Source organism: Callithrix jacchus, chromosome 13, assembly GCF_049354715.1.
Source record: "Callithrix jacchus isolate 240 chromosome 13, calJac240_pri, whole genome shotgun sequence".
In the NCBI taxonomy this organism is placed as follows: domain Eukaryota; kingdom Metazoa; phylum Chordata; class Mammalia; order Primates; family Cebidae; genus Callithrix; species Callithrix jacchus.
The window spans coordinates 39,281,061-39,296,368 of NC_133514.1; the positions used below are offsets into that span (position 1 = coordinate 39,281,061).

The following is a 15,308-nucleotide window of genomic DNA, read 5'->3' on the forward strand; positions in this document are numbered from 1 at the left end:
ACAAATGCTGACATCAGTTACAAAACATACATACAGCATAAATCCCAATTCTAAAAAGTCAGATTTAGATAAATGCAAGAAAAAAGTCTAAAATAATAAATTCCATTAACAGTGATTAGTTTTGCATGGTAGAAATATAGGAGTTTTCCTTTTCCTCTTTATAAGTCTGAATTTTCTAACGTTTGAAAGATGAACCCAGACTACATATCAAGCACCATTTTTTTCCTGAGACAGAATTTTGCTCTTTTGCCCAGGCTGGAGTGAAGTGGTGCCATCTCAGCTTGCTCTGTCTCCCAGGTTCAAGCCATTTTCCTGCCTCAGCCTCCCAAGTAGAGGTGCTTGCCACCACATCAAGCCCAGCTAATTTTTATATTTTTAGTAGAGATGGGGTTTTGCCATGTTGGCCAGGCTGGTCTTGAACTCCTGATCTTGGGTGATCCACCTGCCTGGGCTTCCCAAAGTGCTGGAATTACAGTCATGAGCCACCACACCCAGCCTAAACACTAATGTTTTAAAAAAGAGAGATAAAGATATACTTGCTGACTATACAGAACTTTGCTCTAGTGGAATAAACAGACATGTATTAAAAACTCCACATAATGTGAGGCAGAGTAAAATAAGTGTTAGAATATAAGTTAAAAAGCAGCCAGGTGCAATGGCTCACGCCTGTAATCCCAACAGTTTAGGGGACTGAGGCCAGAGGGTTGCTTGACATCAGCAGTTCGAGACCAGCCTGGGCAACGGTGTGAGACCCACTCTCTAAGATAACTTGAAGTTCAAGACCAGCCTGGGCAACGGAGTGAGACTCACTCTCTAAGATAACTTGAAGTTCAAGACCAGCCTGGCCAGGATGATGAAACCCTGGCTCTACCAATATATATATATATATTTTAGAAAAAAAATTATCAGGGCATGGTGGCACACACCTATAGTCTCAGCTACTCGGAAGCCTGAAGGAGGAGAATCACTAGAACCTGGGAGGCGGAGGCTGCAGTGAGCCATGATTTCGCCATTGTACTCCAGCCTGGGCGACAGAGTAAGACTATGTCTCAATAAATAAATAAATACATACATAAAAAATAGAAAAGAAAAAATGAGGTGATTAATTTGGAGATAGGGGAAGGCTTCAAAAGGGAGGTAGCCCTTAAGTTAAGCCTTAATTGAAACCCAAGCTAAGATTTGAGCAGGAATTATAAAAAGTGAAAAGGAAGAAAAGGAATGGAACAGACATTTACAGCTAAGGGACCAGGATAAACAATATATAACGTATATGTTGTATTTATGGAAAAAGGAAGAAATTTGCTTGACTGGATGAATGAATAAATGAGTGAGTGAAAAAAATCGGTGACTGAATGGACCGTGAGCCAGGAGCTAGTTTTTCCTCCTACAGAAAAGTGAGGAAGGGCCAAGCTCTGAATTCAATGTTCAGTGTTGGTTAACTCTTTGAAACCTCAGTGTTGCTGTTTCTGACCTCTTTCCCTGCCCAAGCTCATAACTACTAAGTCCAGTATTTGCAAAACTTGACCCTCTCCCCACTTCAGGCTCCCTTTGTCTCCATGTCCAGGGCCTGGGAACACAAATGGCACAGCCCCCACCCCACCATCCTCCTGCTTTTACATAACCCATTCCAGGAGGCTCAGCCACACCACAACATATGAAAGAGAGTGGGGAGTTTCAAGTTCTGCCAGGGTGGATCTTTCTCAGCGCCTGAAACCAACTAAATAGATCCGTCACCCCACAGCCCCTAGTTTGCAGGGCACAAATCCTTTACATGAAGGCAGTGGGCACCTCATTTGGCAAGCAGAAAGGCAAGAGTTGTTGTGAGCCAAGAAACAGGAGAAGGGAGGGAACTCTGAGGGCCGAAGTTCAACGTCTCTTGGTGCCACACTGGCAACGCTAGGAGGCAACAGGCCCGCTACCAGGGAGGAGAGGTTTGGGCAATCGGCCCTGCTACTTGGCTGCCACCAGCTGGAAGTCAGAGCAAACCCAAGGCCAGAAGTGGCCCAGACTCCGGCAGGCTTCTCCTAGGAGGAAACAGTTTGGGATTTAGCCTAGGCCTTTGAGATCCAGGTAGGGCAGTAAGCTTTCAGCTTAATCACTTAGGGTGCAGTGGGGCTAGGGAGTAGGGTGGGTGGGGAGAAGCAGTGCCTGCAAGTCTGTGAACAAGCTGGACTCAGGAGGAAGGCCTGGGCTACCCCATTCAGGAGCCCAGGAGGATGAGAGCAGCTGGACTTCCCCGGTCAGCAGGGAAACAGTTGTCTCATTTCCAAGCTTCACGGAAGGAAGAAAGAGGCAAAGGCGGTGTCTACAGGGTGAGCTGGAGCCCCCAGTGGCCCTGGAGGAACGAGGTATTGTGAAAACAGGGCCAGCTGCTGGTCAGGCTCCCTGACCCCAGACCTCGCCCTCTAGGATAATGACTCCCCAGCACTCACTTCTCCTAGGGCCATCCATCACCGCCCAGACACAAGCCATCACTCACTGCTTCTGCCTGGCCCAGAGCAAACACCCCACCGGGCTGGGGCCACAGGCTCCCAAAGAATCCCTGACACCGCCTCTCCAGTTCCTGCTGACCCGACTCCAGGTAGTCACAGAAACCAGGTGATGGAAACTAGACAGCGTCTTTGTTTGGGAGCCCTCCCTTCCCCCACTGGCAGCGAGTTTTCTGGACAGCCATTTGTTCTTCCCTGAGAAATTCCTCCTGCCTGACTTCAGGGAGTGGGCCTGGCAGAGACAGAGTGGAAAATCAGTGAAGCTAATGGTGTAGCAATGCAGAAGCTGGAGCCAAGAACACAGCCTCGGAGTGGCTTTGCTGCGCTCGCCCCAGCTTGGTTAAGAGAGCCAGCCACGTGAGCGTCCTCACATTCTCTCACAGGCCGAGGGCTGGGTCCTCCCTGTCTGGCTCTAAACACTTGCAAACATCCCTTCCAAGGCATTGGAACCACCTCTCCAGGGGAAGTGGGACAGAGCTGATCCTCTGGAGAAAGCTGTTAGCTTAGCACCTTGCAGATTTCTAGAGGCCTAAATCCTCCACCCTTGTTCTCAAGTGGGTCATCTGATATCACCTTTTGCTCCATGGAATTCCACTCACCTTCCAGCAGGGGATGAAGAAACTCCTCTTACCATCCAGTGTGAATGAGAAGCAAACAAGTTCTTTTCACCTGAAGAAATTCTGCTGGAGATGGGGTGGGAGTAGGGGAGGGTCCTGCCTGTGTCCAAGGGCAGCCTTGGGACACTGGACCAGTGTAGATGCTAGACTGGTGGCGGGACAGAGGGTGTCCCACTACCGAACATGTAGTACCTATTTGAGACCCTCCCTGCAGCTAGGCTGAAATGCACACCCCTTTGGGCCAAAGGCAGCTGCAGATGCCCAGGGATGCATGAGCTGCAAGGGCCCTGTGATTTGAGGTTTGGCAATGGCTCTGGCACCACGCACAGCCTCTCCCCCATAGGTGCAGATTTCTGCAAAACAGAGACAAAGCCCTGCTTTGTGGTACACACAGGGCATCCAGGGGGCTTGAGGCCAGAAATGGAAATGTGCGGTTTTTCCATTAAGTACAACCTCTCCCCCCTCTAACAGGCCACCAGACTCCTTCAAATCTGGGTGGGTGGGAGGAGCTGTAAAACCCAGCCATTAAATCGCTTATGAGCTGCAGGTTTTCTGAGCACAGAGGGAAGTGCAGGGGGCCTGGGGTGTTTAACCTACAGTACTGCTGAAAAGGGGGCAGGACCCCCAAGGAGTGTGGCACTCATGCGCTGGCTTTCCCCACCGAGACTTATTGCAAAAGATGGACAATTGCACCCTCCTCAAGCTCGGAAAGTTGGTGCTTATCATCTGAAACCGGCTTCAGTCTTTCCACACAACTCCCTCACCTCTCTCAGAGCCTGATCTGAAACAAGCTGAGGCTGTGTAAGATCCCAAACCAGAGGAGGGGAAGGAGAGGGAGAGGGGAGGGAGGCTGGTTTTCCTGGAACCCTTATTAAATCAACTTTCCAAGGACAGCCAGAAACTCCAGGCCCTCCCCAATCCCTCAGGAGCACTAGCAGACTGTGCTCGGTGGGGAGGGGCTCCTGACACACACACACACACACACACTCACACACACACACACACGCGCACACAATTACATTCACAGCAAGGCCTTTCAAATGGGGAAAACTCAGCATGAACAGGGTTTTGGGTGGTTTGCTGTCACCTTTTGGACAGAGATTTATATGTAGATTGTAATGTGTTTTTTCTTTTTTTAAAGACAGGGTCTCTGTCATCCAAGCTGCAGTGCAGTGGCTTGATTATAGCTCATTGCAGCCCCAAGTCCTGGGTTCAACCAATTCTCCCATCTCAGCCTCCTGAACACCTAGGACTGCTGATGTGTGCCATGTTACCCAGCTAATTTTTTTTTAAGAGACAGAGTCTCGTTCGGTTGCCCAGCAATAGCGCAATCTCAGTTCACTGCAACCTGTGCATCCCAGGTTCTCGCAATTCCCTGCCTCAGCCTCCCGAGTATCTGGGACTACAGGCACACGCCACTACGCTTGGCTAATTTTTTTTATTTTAGTAGAGACGGGGTTTCACCATGTGGTCCAGGCTGGTCTGGAACTCCTAAGCTCAGGCCATCCACCTGACTCGTCCTCCCAAAGTGCTAGTATTACAGGTGTGAGCCACTGCGCCCGGCCTACCCAGCCAATTTAAAAAATTTTTAGCCTGGTCTGGAACTCCTTCCATTGATTGATTCATGCAATCAATCCTCCTGCCCTGGCCTCCCAAAGTGCTGGGATTAAAGGTGTAAGCCACTGTGCTCAACCTATTTTTTTTTTTAAACAATAGCAACATTATTATTTAATAATCAGCAGGCCCAAGACTATGCAATATTCTTGACGCTGACAAGGTTCCTTACGGCTTACAAAGCATGAAGCCAGATCTCCCCCTAAGACGTCCGGGGCCCAGCAGTTCTCTGTTCTGTCACAAAGCTCATGAGAGACAGGCTATGTAAAAGCACCACACTCACGTTAAGACAGGTGCTTACTCCACCAAGCAGAGATCTGGGGCTTGTTCTCCAAGTGCAGAGGCTTTCTGCTGCTGTGTCCCATGAAACAACATGCCCCTCGCCATGTGCTGTCTCCCCTAGAGTCTCTGGAAAAGGGACCCGCAACTGCCACTGACTGCTCATGGCCTATGGAGCAGGCAATGTCCTGTGAGTTCTGCAGACATTCTCATCTGATATTCACAATGACCTTAAAATGAGCACACATTCATTATCAATGTATTTTACAGAAAGGCACAAAGAAGAACTTTTCCAAGAGCCAAGAATCTGTAAGGTGGGGAGCCAAAATCAAAACCAGGGCAGTCCCAAGGAAAATGTGTGCCCACACAGGCCTGCACATGAAGGTTCACAGTAGTTGAATAACAGCCAGAATTCTTAATGACCCAAATACAGGTGACCCAAACAAATAGGGGCCTGACTACAAAGGTGCTTGAGGGAAATTTTTGGGTGTGATAAAAATGTTTCATCTTTTGATTGGGGTAATAGTTACACGGGGTGTAGACATTTATCAAAACACGTCAAACTATGCACTTCAAACAGTTGCATTTTACAGTGGGTATTAAGTTATACCTAAATTAAGTTGGTTTGGCCAGGTCCGGTGGCTCACACCTATAGTTCCAACACTTAGGGAGGACAAGGTGGGCGGATCACTTGAGGTCAGGAGTTCAAGGCCAGCCTGGCCAACATGGCAAAACCCATCTCTTCTAAAACTATAAAAATTAGCCAGGCATAGTGGCCGGCGCCTTTAATCCCAGCTACTTAGGAGGCTGAGGCAGATGAATCGCTTGAACCCAGGAGGCAGAGTTTACAGGGAACCAAGATCATGACATTGTACTCTAGCATGGGCAACAGAGCAAAACTCTCTCTCAAAGAAAAAACAACCCCCCTCCCCGCAACACACACACACTCAGCTTTTTTTAGAGATAGGGTCTTGCTCTGTCACCCAGGCTAGAATGCAGTGGAGCAATCACAACTCACTACAGCTTTAAACTCCTGAGCTAAAGTGATCCTCTTGCCTCAGCCTCCTGAAGAGCTGGGACTAGTATCATGTACCACCATAACCAGCTATTTTTTTTATTTCTTGTAGAGATGAGGTCTTGCTATGCTGCCCGGGTTGATCTTTTTTTTTTTTTTTTGAGACGGACTTTCACTCTTGTTACCCAGGCTGGAGTACAATGGCACAATCTCAGCTCACCGCAAGCTCTGCCTCTTGTGTTCAAGCAATTCTCCTGCTTCAGCCTCCCGAGTAGCTGGGACTATAGGTGTGCGCCACCCTGCCCAGCTAATTTTTGTATTTTCAGTAGAGATGGGGTTTCACCATGTTGACCAGGATGGTCTTGATCTCTTAGCCTCGTGATCCACCCGTCTCAGCCTCTCAAAGTGCTGGGATTATAGGCATGAGCCACTGTGCCCAGCCCAGGTTGATCTTAAACTCCTGGGCTCAAGTGATCCTCTTGCCTCTGCCTTCCAAAGTACTGGCATTACAGGTGTGAGCCGCTGTGCCTTGGCCAATTAAGTTGATTTTTTTAAAATGGTCACTTAATGTCAGTCTTCCTGGGTACATGGCCTCCTAAGAGCCCCATCCACCTCTCCTACTCCCTGTCTTCTGTTCACTGGGCCTGTGCTTCGTCCTCATCAAGACCTTCAGCCTCCAGGTTCCAGCCTCCACCCTGCCTCTGGTTCCTGTCCCAGCAGCTTCCGTGACCCCCTCCTCTACTAGCACTGCCATCCTGGCCCTAAAGTTCCTTATCCGCATCCCATCGGACTGGCTCACAAGCAGCCAGGCCCAAGATCCACACCTCCCTTCTTGGGCTGCAGAAAAAAAAAAACCAAAACAAATTAAAGAAAAAAAAAAGAAAGTACTTTAGGGTCCATCATAAATTCACATTCTCAAACCTCAACCAGGTCCTCACTGTTCTTAGACTCCTTTCCCGCTGTATACAATTGGCGGATTCAAATCTCTACTCCCCTCAAACCTCCCACTCTGACTCACTCCCTTTACATTTTCATCTCATCTTTGTCTCCAGTCGCCCACAGTTGACACCCAACCTACTTAAACACACAGATGCTACTCCTTTAGTGTCTTTCCTACTATTTCCTTCCTTTATCATCTCCCAGTCCCCACCCTGGTCAGTACCCGCACTTCCTCTAGCTAGGCACTCAAAAGAACCTTCAACCTCATCCTCCTGGCAGTAGCAGTGGCAGCGGTAACAACTACTAACATCTTACATAACCCTTTAGTATTTGTCTCTGTTTTACAGATGAGCAAACTGTGGTGTACCATGTTTGAGTAGTTTGTTGAAGTAAATAATGCAGCCATCAGATGGCAGAGCAGGGCGCAAACACAGGTGCACCTCACTCTCCTCCCAGCCATCCACACTGAGCTGCCAAATTAACTTTCTGAAAGCTGATCGTGTCACTACTTGCTCAAAACTTTTCAAGTTTCCCAGCATCTGCCCAATTAAGCCTAGTTTTCTTTGTTTTTTTTTTGAGACAGAGTCTCACCCTGTTACCCAGGTTAGAGTGAAGTGGTGTGATCATAGCTCACTGCAACCGCCACCTTCCAGGCTCAAAGTGATCCTCCTATCTCAGCCTCCCTAGTAGATGGGACTACAGGCATGTGCCACCACACCTGGCTAATTTTTCTATTTTTTTATAGACACTATGTTGCCCAGGCTGGTCTCAAATTTCTTGGCTCAAGCAATCCTCCTGCCTCAGCCTCCCAGAGTACTGGGATTACAAGCGTAACCCACGCCTGGCCTAAGTATAGTTTCCTTAGCAGGGCATTAAGCCTCCTATATGCTAACTCAATCCAATTTTTCCAGGTTTTGCTTCTCAGAACTTCCTACTCACCAGGCAAACCATTCTCCATAAACCATATACGTGCTACCTCTGAACACTCATGCTGTTCCACCTGGAAGGCCCTTCATTTTCCCCTTCCAAACTCAAGCCCATGTCAGGTGCTCTCTGCTCCCCTCTTCCTCTGCATTTCTACCACTTTTGGTTGTAACTCCACTGCGTGGTTTAAACAGTCTGCTTTGTGTTACTTTATACCTGTACTTCCTGTCCCCTTCCGACCATAAACTCCCTGTGGGCAGACAGTCTCTCCCACTTTGGGTCTCTACCATGCTCCAGCTCAGATCTTGCCTTCAGTTCTGTTACTGACAGCAACATGAATGTGCCTGCTCTAACCACTGCACCTTCTAGAAAGTCTCACACAACTTTCCCTGTTCCCTCCCCAACTCCACCTAGGGACACATAGTCTCACCCATCACTCATTATTCAAACGGGTCCCTGACTAGCTCAATGGCAGCCTTTTGCACTCCCAACCTTCCACCCACTGCATGTCAATCTTCTCTGTATGACCAGCCACAGAGTCACAAACCACACTATCCTCTGGCAGCAGAAATGCCCATTTATTAGTTCTCAAAGTCCCTTGAAAGCCACCAGGTATGCTGTACCTGCAATCTCCAAGACCCTTTTCACAGGTTACACAAATCCCATGAATGCTCAGGAAAGTTCTTCCTGTTACAGATGATGGCTCCAAATTTCTAATACGCCATAGGTCTCTACACCCCATTACACTTCCTTGGTCTCAATCACTTTAAAATCCCTCAAACAGTACCTATCCAAAGCAAACTGCTCAGCAGGCTCCCAAACAGAGCCTGTGAGACAGTTAAGGATTGGAAAATGCAGGCATGCAGCCATGACTGCCAATCGTTGTAGAAGATGTGCCTTTTTTTCACCCAGGTTGGAGCACAGTAGTGCAATCACAGCTCATACAGCCTCAACTCTTAGGATCATGTGATCTTCCCGTCTCAGTCTCCCTGAGTGGCAAGTAGCTGGGACTAGCGGCGTGCATCACCATACCCAGTTAACTTCTTTTTTGTAGAGACAGGGTCTCTCTATGTTGCCTAGGCTGGTCTTGAACTCCTGGCCTCAAGTGATCCTTTTGCCTTGGTCTCGCAAAGGGCTGGGATTACGTGTGTGACCCCACCATGCCTAGAGAAGATGTGGCTTTGGAACGATTTTCTAGAAGCCAGAGGTCTTTAGCAAGCTCCCATCTCCTATACCAACCCCTCTACTCTGACCCAAGTTCTACCCCCAAATTCAAAGGTCATTCTCTCCCCACTGCACCACCCAGCTGCATTTTCTACATCACCTAAGTTAAAGAGTGACACTAGGATCCCAATCAGATATTCTTTCTTCAGAAAGAGAAAAGCATAAATAACCCCCAAACACATCACCTCCGGTAAATGGATGTCACCAGCCTTCACAACCTCTGATGAAGTCAGTTATGTTTATAACCAGGCCAGAACCAGCTCAGGTATTTTGAGAGTCTCCCCTACAGGAAGGGAGCCCTTTGTTCCACCTGGGAAGCAGCCTTCTTCCCTGCTGACCACATTATCTCCAACCATAACACCTCCCTCCCAGCCCACACTGTTCCCGTGGCCCAGGAGTCCAGGCTGCCCCCCGCCAGCACCTTACCTTGTTCAGGCAAGGTCGGGGCCGGCCTAGCAGTGCAGAGTGTGGCTGTGACCAGCACAGCCCAGAAGAGGAGGCACTTCCAGCTCCACATCCCAGTTCTGCAATTAGAGGTTAGTGACAAGGCTCCACACCTCCATGGATACTCCACCGTGAGCTCGATCCTCCTTTTCAAGCTGACCCTGGGGAAAGAAAAAAACCCCAAAGTTAGGAGGGTTTGGGTAGGGGAGGGGCAAGAAGAAACAGAAGGTAAAGCATGCCATGTGGTGGCTGCTTCAAGCATGGACTTACTCCTTAAGGTCTCCAGAAGAAAACTGTGACCCTACCCAAACAAGGAATTAGAGGTTATAGGTTCTGGCCGGTACAGTGGTACACCCTGTAATCCCAGCACTTTGGGAGGCTGAGGCAGGAGAATCACTTGAGGTCAGGAGTTCGAGACCAGTCTTGCCATGGCAAAACCCCATCTCTACTAAAAATACAAAAATTAGCCAGGCATGCCTGTAGTCCCAGTTACTTGGGGGGTGCTGAGGCAGGAGAAATCACTTGGAACTGGGAGGCGAAGGTTGCAGTGAGCTAAGATTGCGCCACTGTACTCCAACCTGGGCAACAGAGCAAGACTCTGTCTCAAAAAAAGAGGTGATAGATCTTAATTGGACAAAGGGATGCTTTAGTTCAATTCTACAGTTATGTTTCGAGTGCAGATTATCTGCAAGTCCAGGAATACCAACATAAGGTTTTCCTGTAAGCTTCAAGGTAGTGTGTGTTACAAAGTGAATGGTCTCACCAAAGTCCCAAACAGTTCTGCCCCTTTGTGGGAAACAGCTTTACAAAGTGTGCTACAATGGCAGGGGGCTTGAGCATGCTGGGCTCCCCCAGCATAAGACTTCACTCTGTCTAAGCCAAGATTGCAGCACTGCACTCCAAGCTAGGTGATAGAGCGAGACTCTTGTCTCTAAAAATTAAAAAAAAAAAAAGACCATCCATCTAGGGCCAACCAGTCCCTCTGGTGAGAAATAAGGGGTGGCGGGGAATCGTGGAACAAGCTAAGGACTAGGAAATAGAAGCCAAGTACAGAGATAACTAGTTAGTAACTGCTGGACTCCATGCTGAACTCCCCGACCTGTGCAAAGAAGCAGCTGAAATAAATGACCTTGTGGGTACTTTCTCTTTGTCTCTAAAATTGTATGAATCACATCCGTAGTTCTACCAGCCTCCCTCGCAGAGAGAACAAAACCCTCACCAACTACTTACAAAGAGCCTCAGAGCGAGGAGGGAGCCAGTTCTCCCTGATGCTGGAAGGTGACAAGTGATGTCTGACGGATATAAGGCCAGAAGTTGCAGGGGGCAAGAGGGCCTGGGAGGTCCCACTGCGCAATCAAGGGCTCTTGCAAGCACGAGTCAAAGATGGCTCACACTGGCCCCAGTTAAAAGAACAGAATCTGCAGCCCTTTACCCTTCTCTGGTCTGTAGTGGTAAATTTTAAAACTCCCCAGGGTCTTAAAGAACGGATCATAGCTGTTAACATTTACCAAGTGACAAGACTTTCTGAGCACTGTCAGGGCTATGTGGGGGTGACCATCTCTGTCTTCCAGGTGGCTTCTGTCCTAAATGCTCCAGGGAGCCATCCAAGTTATTCAGAGAATCCACTTCCCCGGAACATGCCCTAATGTGGTACTTCAGCCCTGCCTCCCCGGGGCCAGGCAGGGCCCCTCACGAGTGAGTCAGTGCTGGCTGGCAGAAAAGCCCCTGGATTCTTGGCTTCATTCACATGTGCTTGGCCAGCAGGATACGCATGCCATACCACTAGCTCCCTCCCAAGGCTTACTGAAATGTTTTAATGATTGCAAATCAAAAAAGAAGTAAGCATTTCTCTTTCATTTTACTAAATTTAGGAAAGGAACTAGAAAAGACAAAATGAATGAATACTGAACCCCCTATGTAACAAGGATGCCCTGGGTAGAATTAACTTAGAACTATAAAGCTTCATTTATTCCTCACTAGAAACTTATGGGGGATAGGAATTATGATTCCTTTTAAGCAATGGAGAAACTGAGGCTCAAAGAGGTTAAGTACTTTACCCAAGGAAATGTAGCTAGCATGTAATAGTGCCTTGAGGCTTTTGGATATTAGAGGACAGTAAATAAGGGGGTTTTGAATGTTAGAGGAGGAAGTAAATAAGGGGTTGACCAAACCTGATTCTATCTGATGCAAACTCAATTTCTCCAAACCAAGTAGATAAGGGCAAATCCAAGGTATCTCCGGTAACAAGAGAGCCTTGATTTTCAATTCCGTTGATCAAAAGAAAGACCCTTGTGCCAGGGCACAGAGGCTCACACCTGTAATCCCAACACTTTGGGAGGCTGAGGCGGGTGGATCACCTGAGGTCGGGAGTTCGAGATCAGCCTGGCCAACATGGTGAAATTCTGTCTCTACTGAAAATACAAAAATTAAGTGAGTGTGGTGGCACGTGCCTGTAATCCCAGCGACTCAGGAGGCTGAGGCACGAGGACTGCTTGAACCCAGGAGGTGGAGGTTGCAATCAGCTGAGATTGCATCACTGCACTCCAAAGGAGTGCAATAACTCAAAACTAACTAACTCTAACTAAATAAATAAAAGAAAGACCCTTGGAAGCAGACCACAGATGGGCCATCTACGACACTGCATGGGGCACATTCACAGATCTGGGATAGAAGCAGTACTTGCTGGAGGATATGCCTAAAGCCACATTCCACATCTTACTACATCCCAAAGATATACTTGATGCAGGCCTGTCACCCAGAAACGCATACCTGACCAAGAAAACCCAGGTCCCATGGTAACTGCCAGAGTACTGAACGAGTTCTCAGATTCCAACAGGAAAGAGTGGTGTCATGTTGAGATGGTTAAGGTTGCTTCCACTCGGCCACTCTGTCCCCAGAAAAGCCTGCCGCCTCCTCCCAGGTGTGGGCTGGCTGCAGACCGCCCCTCTCAGCTCCCTGGTCAATGCACTTCAAATTCATCTGCCAGCTTCCCTCTTGTTCTTTCCCAAAAAAGGTGCAAAAGTCTCTTCCTCTCCTACTCCTCTGGCTCTCACATTTGACATCTGTAAAACAAGGATGTTAAGGAAACCTGGCCTCCTGGTACCAACTTCCGGAATAAGAAGTGGGCACACACCCAATGCTACCCGCCTGCAAAAAACGTAGTGACACAGGCCACTAGTCCATATGCTGTCTGGGACCCTGTCACTGCCTCCGTCACCTCAGTTTCTCATTCTACTAATTAATGAATTTTTCCAATCCCTCAGGAACAGCTTCCTTCCTTCACTGCTTGACAGATGTGATCTGCAGTCTTGCAGGTGTACACAGCAGCGTCCGCCAAGACCCTGCAGCTGGTTCCCCCCGCCCCATTTCTCCAATATCAGCCAGGCTCCTGGGATTCACGCCTGCATGCAGAGGTCCTTGGTGGGGAGCAGAGAGGGGGCGTAACATCTTAGTTTCCCACTCATTGGAGGGGGCTGAAACTTGCCCTGCCTCCATCACAGTGGTTATGAAGACTGAATGGGCTGCATGGGTGAAAGTGCCTGCTGTCTTCTCACTGGAGTACTGATCCAACATAAGGGGTGGACAGTGTCTGGTGAGATAGCGGGGGCTGGATGGACCTTGTGACCTTGCAGCTCGCCCAGTTCTAAGAGAAAAACCTTCTATGAACGTCAGATCTTGTTCAAAAATCATGTAAGGAAAACTAGCTGACGAATTCTTGGCCAAGTCTTTTTATTCTTTTCCTTTGTCACCCAAGCTAGAGTGCAATGGCACAATCTCAACTCACTACAACCTCCATCCCCCAGGCTCAAGTGATCCTCCCACCTCAGCCTCCAAAGTAGCTAGGACCACAGGCATGTACCACCATGCCCGGCTAATTTTCTGTATATTTAGTAGAGACGGGTCTCACCATGTTTCCCAGGTTGGTCTTGAACGCTTGAGCTTAAGCAATCCACTCACCTTGGCCTCCCAAAGTGCTGGGATTACAGGCATGAGCCACCGAACCCAGCCTGAGTCTTTTTATTCTTGCCTGCTGGAGACAGTATGAATTCATGCCCTTCCACTTATGATCCTGTACTCTGGGACAGTCACTTAACCATTCTGAGCCTCAGTTTCCTACTGAGAGGAAGCTACATCACAGGTGGTTATGAGGCTCACATGGGTGGTGTGGGTTAACGTGCCCATTCTCTCCTAAGTACTAACCAAATGTAAAGAATTATATATTTGTATTTCATACATAATATTAAGATATTTATAATTCTCATTGTATAGTGCTTTGAGTCACTCCTTGATAGCACTCTCAGGAGATTCGGTAATTGGTAGCAGGAAGACAGGAACTTCCAAACTTTCCAAAGGCAGTTCTCACTCTCCATCTTCATGTCTTATATTCTATACTTGTGGCCCATACAGTGGCTAGTGAACTGTGAAATGTGGCTGGTGCTAATGGATATGCTAGAAGTAAAAAGTATACATTGCACCTTAAAAACTTGTTATTGGAAAAAAAAAAAATGCGGGCTGGGTGTGGTGGCTTATGCCTGTAATCCCAGCACTTTGGGAGGCTGGGGCAGGTGGATCATCTAAGGTCAGGGGCTCGAGACCAGCCTGACCATCATGGTGAAACCCCGTCTCTACTAAAAATATGAAAGGATTAGCCAGGCATTGTGGTGGTCGCCTGTAATCCCAGCTACTCAGGAGGGTGAGGCAAGAGAATCAATTGCTTGAACCAGGGAGTTGGAGGTTGCAGTGAACTGAGATTGTGTCATTGCACTCCAGCCTGGGCGACAGAACAGGACGCCATCTAAAAATAATAATAATAAAAACTAAAAATATTTTAAAAACCAAAAAACAAAAAACAAACTAACAATATAAAAATTAGCTGGGTGTAATGGTGTGCACCTGTAGTCCCAGCTACTCTGGAAGCTGAGGCAGGAGAATCACCCGAACCTGGGAGGCGGAGGTTGAAGTGAGCCAAGATTATACCACTCTGCCTGGTGACAGAGTAGGGCTATGTCTCAAAAAAAAAATAATAATAAAAATAAAGTATCTCTTCAATAATTTCTATATTGATTACATGTTTGAATGATAATATTTTGGAAATATAGTTATATTAAATAATTAAAATCTAAAGAAACAAGTTAATTAAAAAACAAATTTTACCTGTTTCTTTTTACTTAATTTCCAATGTGGCTTCTAGAAAATGTGAAAACTTTCACATTTTCAATGTTATGTTATATTTCTTTCTCTCTCTTCTTTTTTTCCTTGAGACAAAGTCTTGCTCTGTTGCCCAGGCTGGTGTAAGGTGGCGCAATTTCAGCTCACTGCAACCTCTGCCTCCCGGGTTCAAGAGATTCTCCTGCTTTAGCCTCCTGAGTAGCTGGGATTACAGACATGAGCCACTACGCCTGGCTAATTTTTGTATATTTAGTAGAGACAGGGTTTCATCATGTTGGCCAGGCTGGTCTTGAACTCCCAACCTCAGGAGATCCACCCACGTCAACCTCCCAAAGTGTTGGGATTATAGGCGAGAGCCACTGAGCCTGGCTTCTTTTTTTTTTTTTTTTTTTAAACAGGGTCTTCCTCTGTCCCCCAGGCTGGAGAGTAGTGATGCAATCACAGCTCATTGCAGCCTCTGCTTACTAGGCTCAAGTGATCCTCCCATCTCAGCCTCCTGAATAGCTGGGACTACCAGTACAATTAGCATGCTTGTCTAATTTGTGTACTTTTTGGTAGAGACAGGGTCTCACCATGTTGCCCAGGCTCGTCTCC

At 47.7% G+C, this 15,308-nt stretch overlaps 1 protein-coding gene across 39 annotated transcripts in view; it reads right to left on the reverse strand.

The window, feature by feature from the left end:
- FGFR1 (fibroblast growth factor receptor 1) overlaps positions 1-15,308 on the reverse strand; it is a 60,474-nt gene that overhangs the window by 39,468 nt on the left and 5,698 nt on the right. For all 39 annotated transcript variants that reach the window (XM_078347503.1, XM_078347499.1, XM_054243852.2 and 36 more), the window contains exon 2: positions 9,528-9,706. In XM_078347503.1, coding sequence (XP_078203629.1) covers positions 9,528-9,618 — 91 coding nt within the window. In that variant the 5' untranslated portion in view covers positions 9,619-9,706. The remainder of the gene's footprint in view (positions 1-9,527; positions 9,707-15,308) is intronic.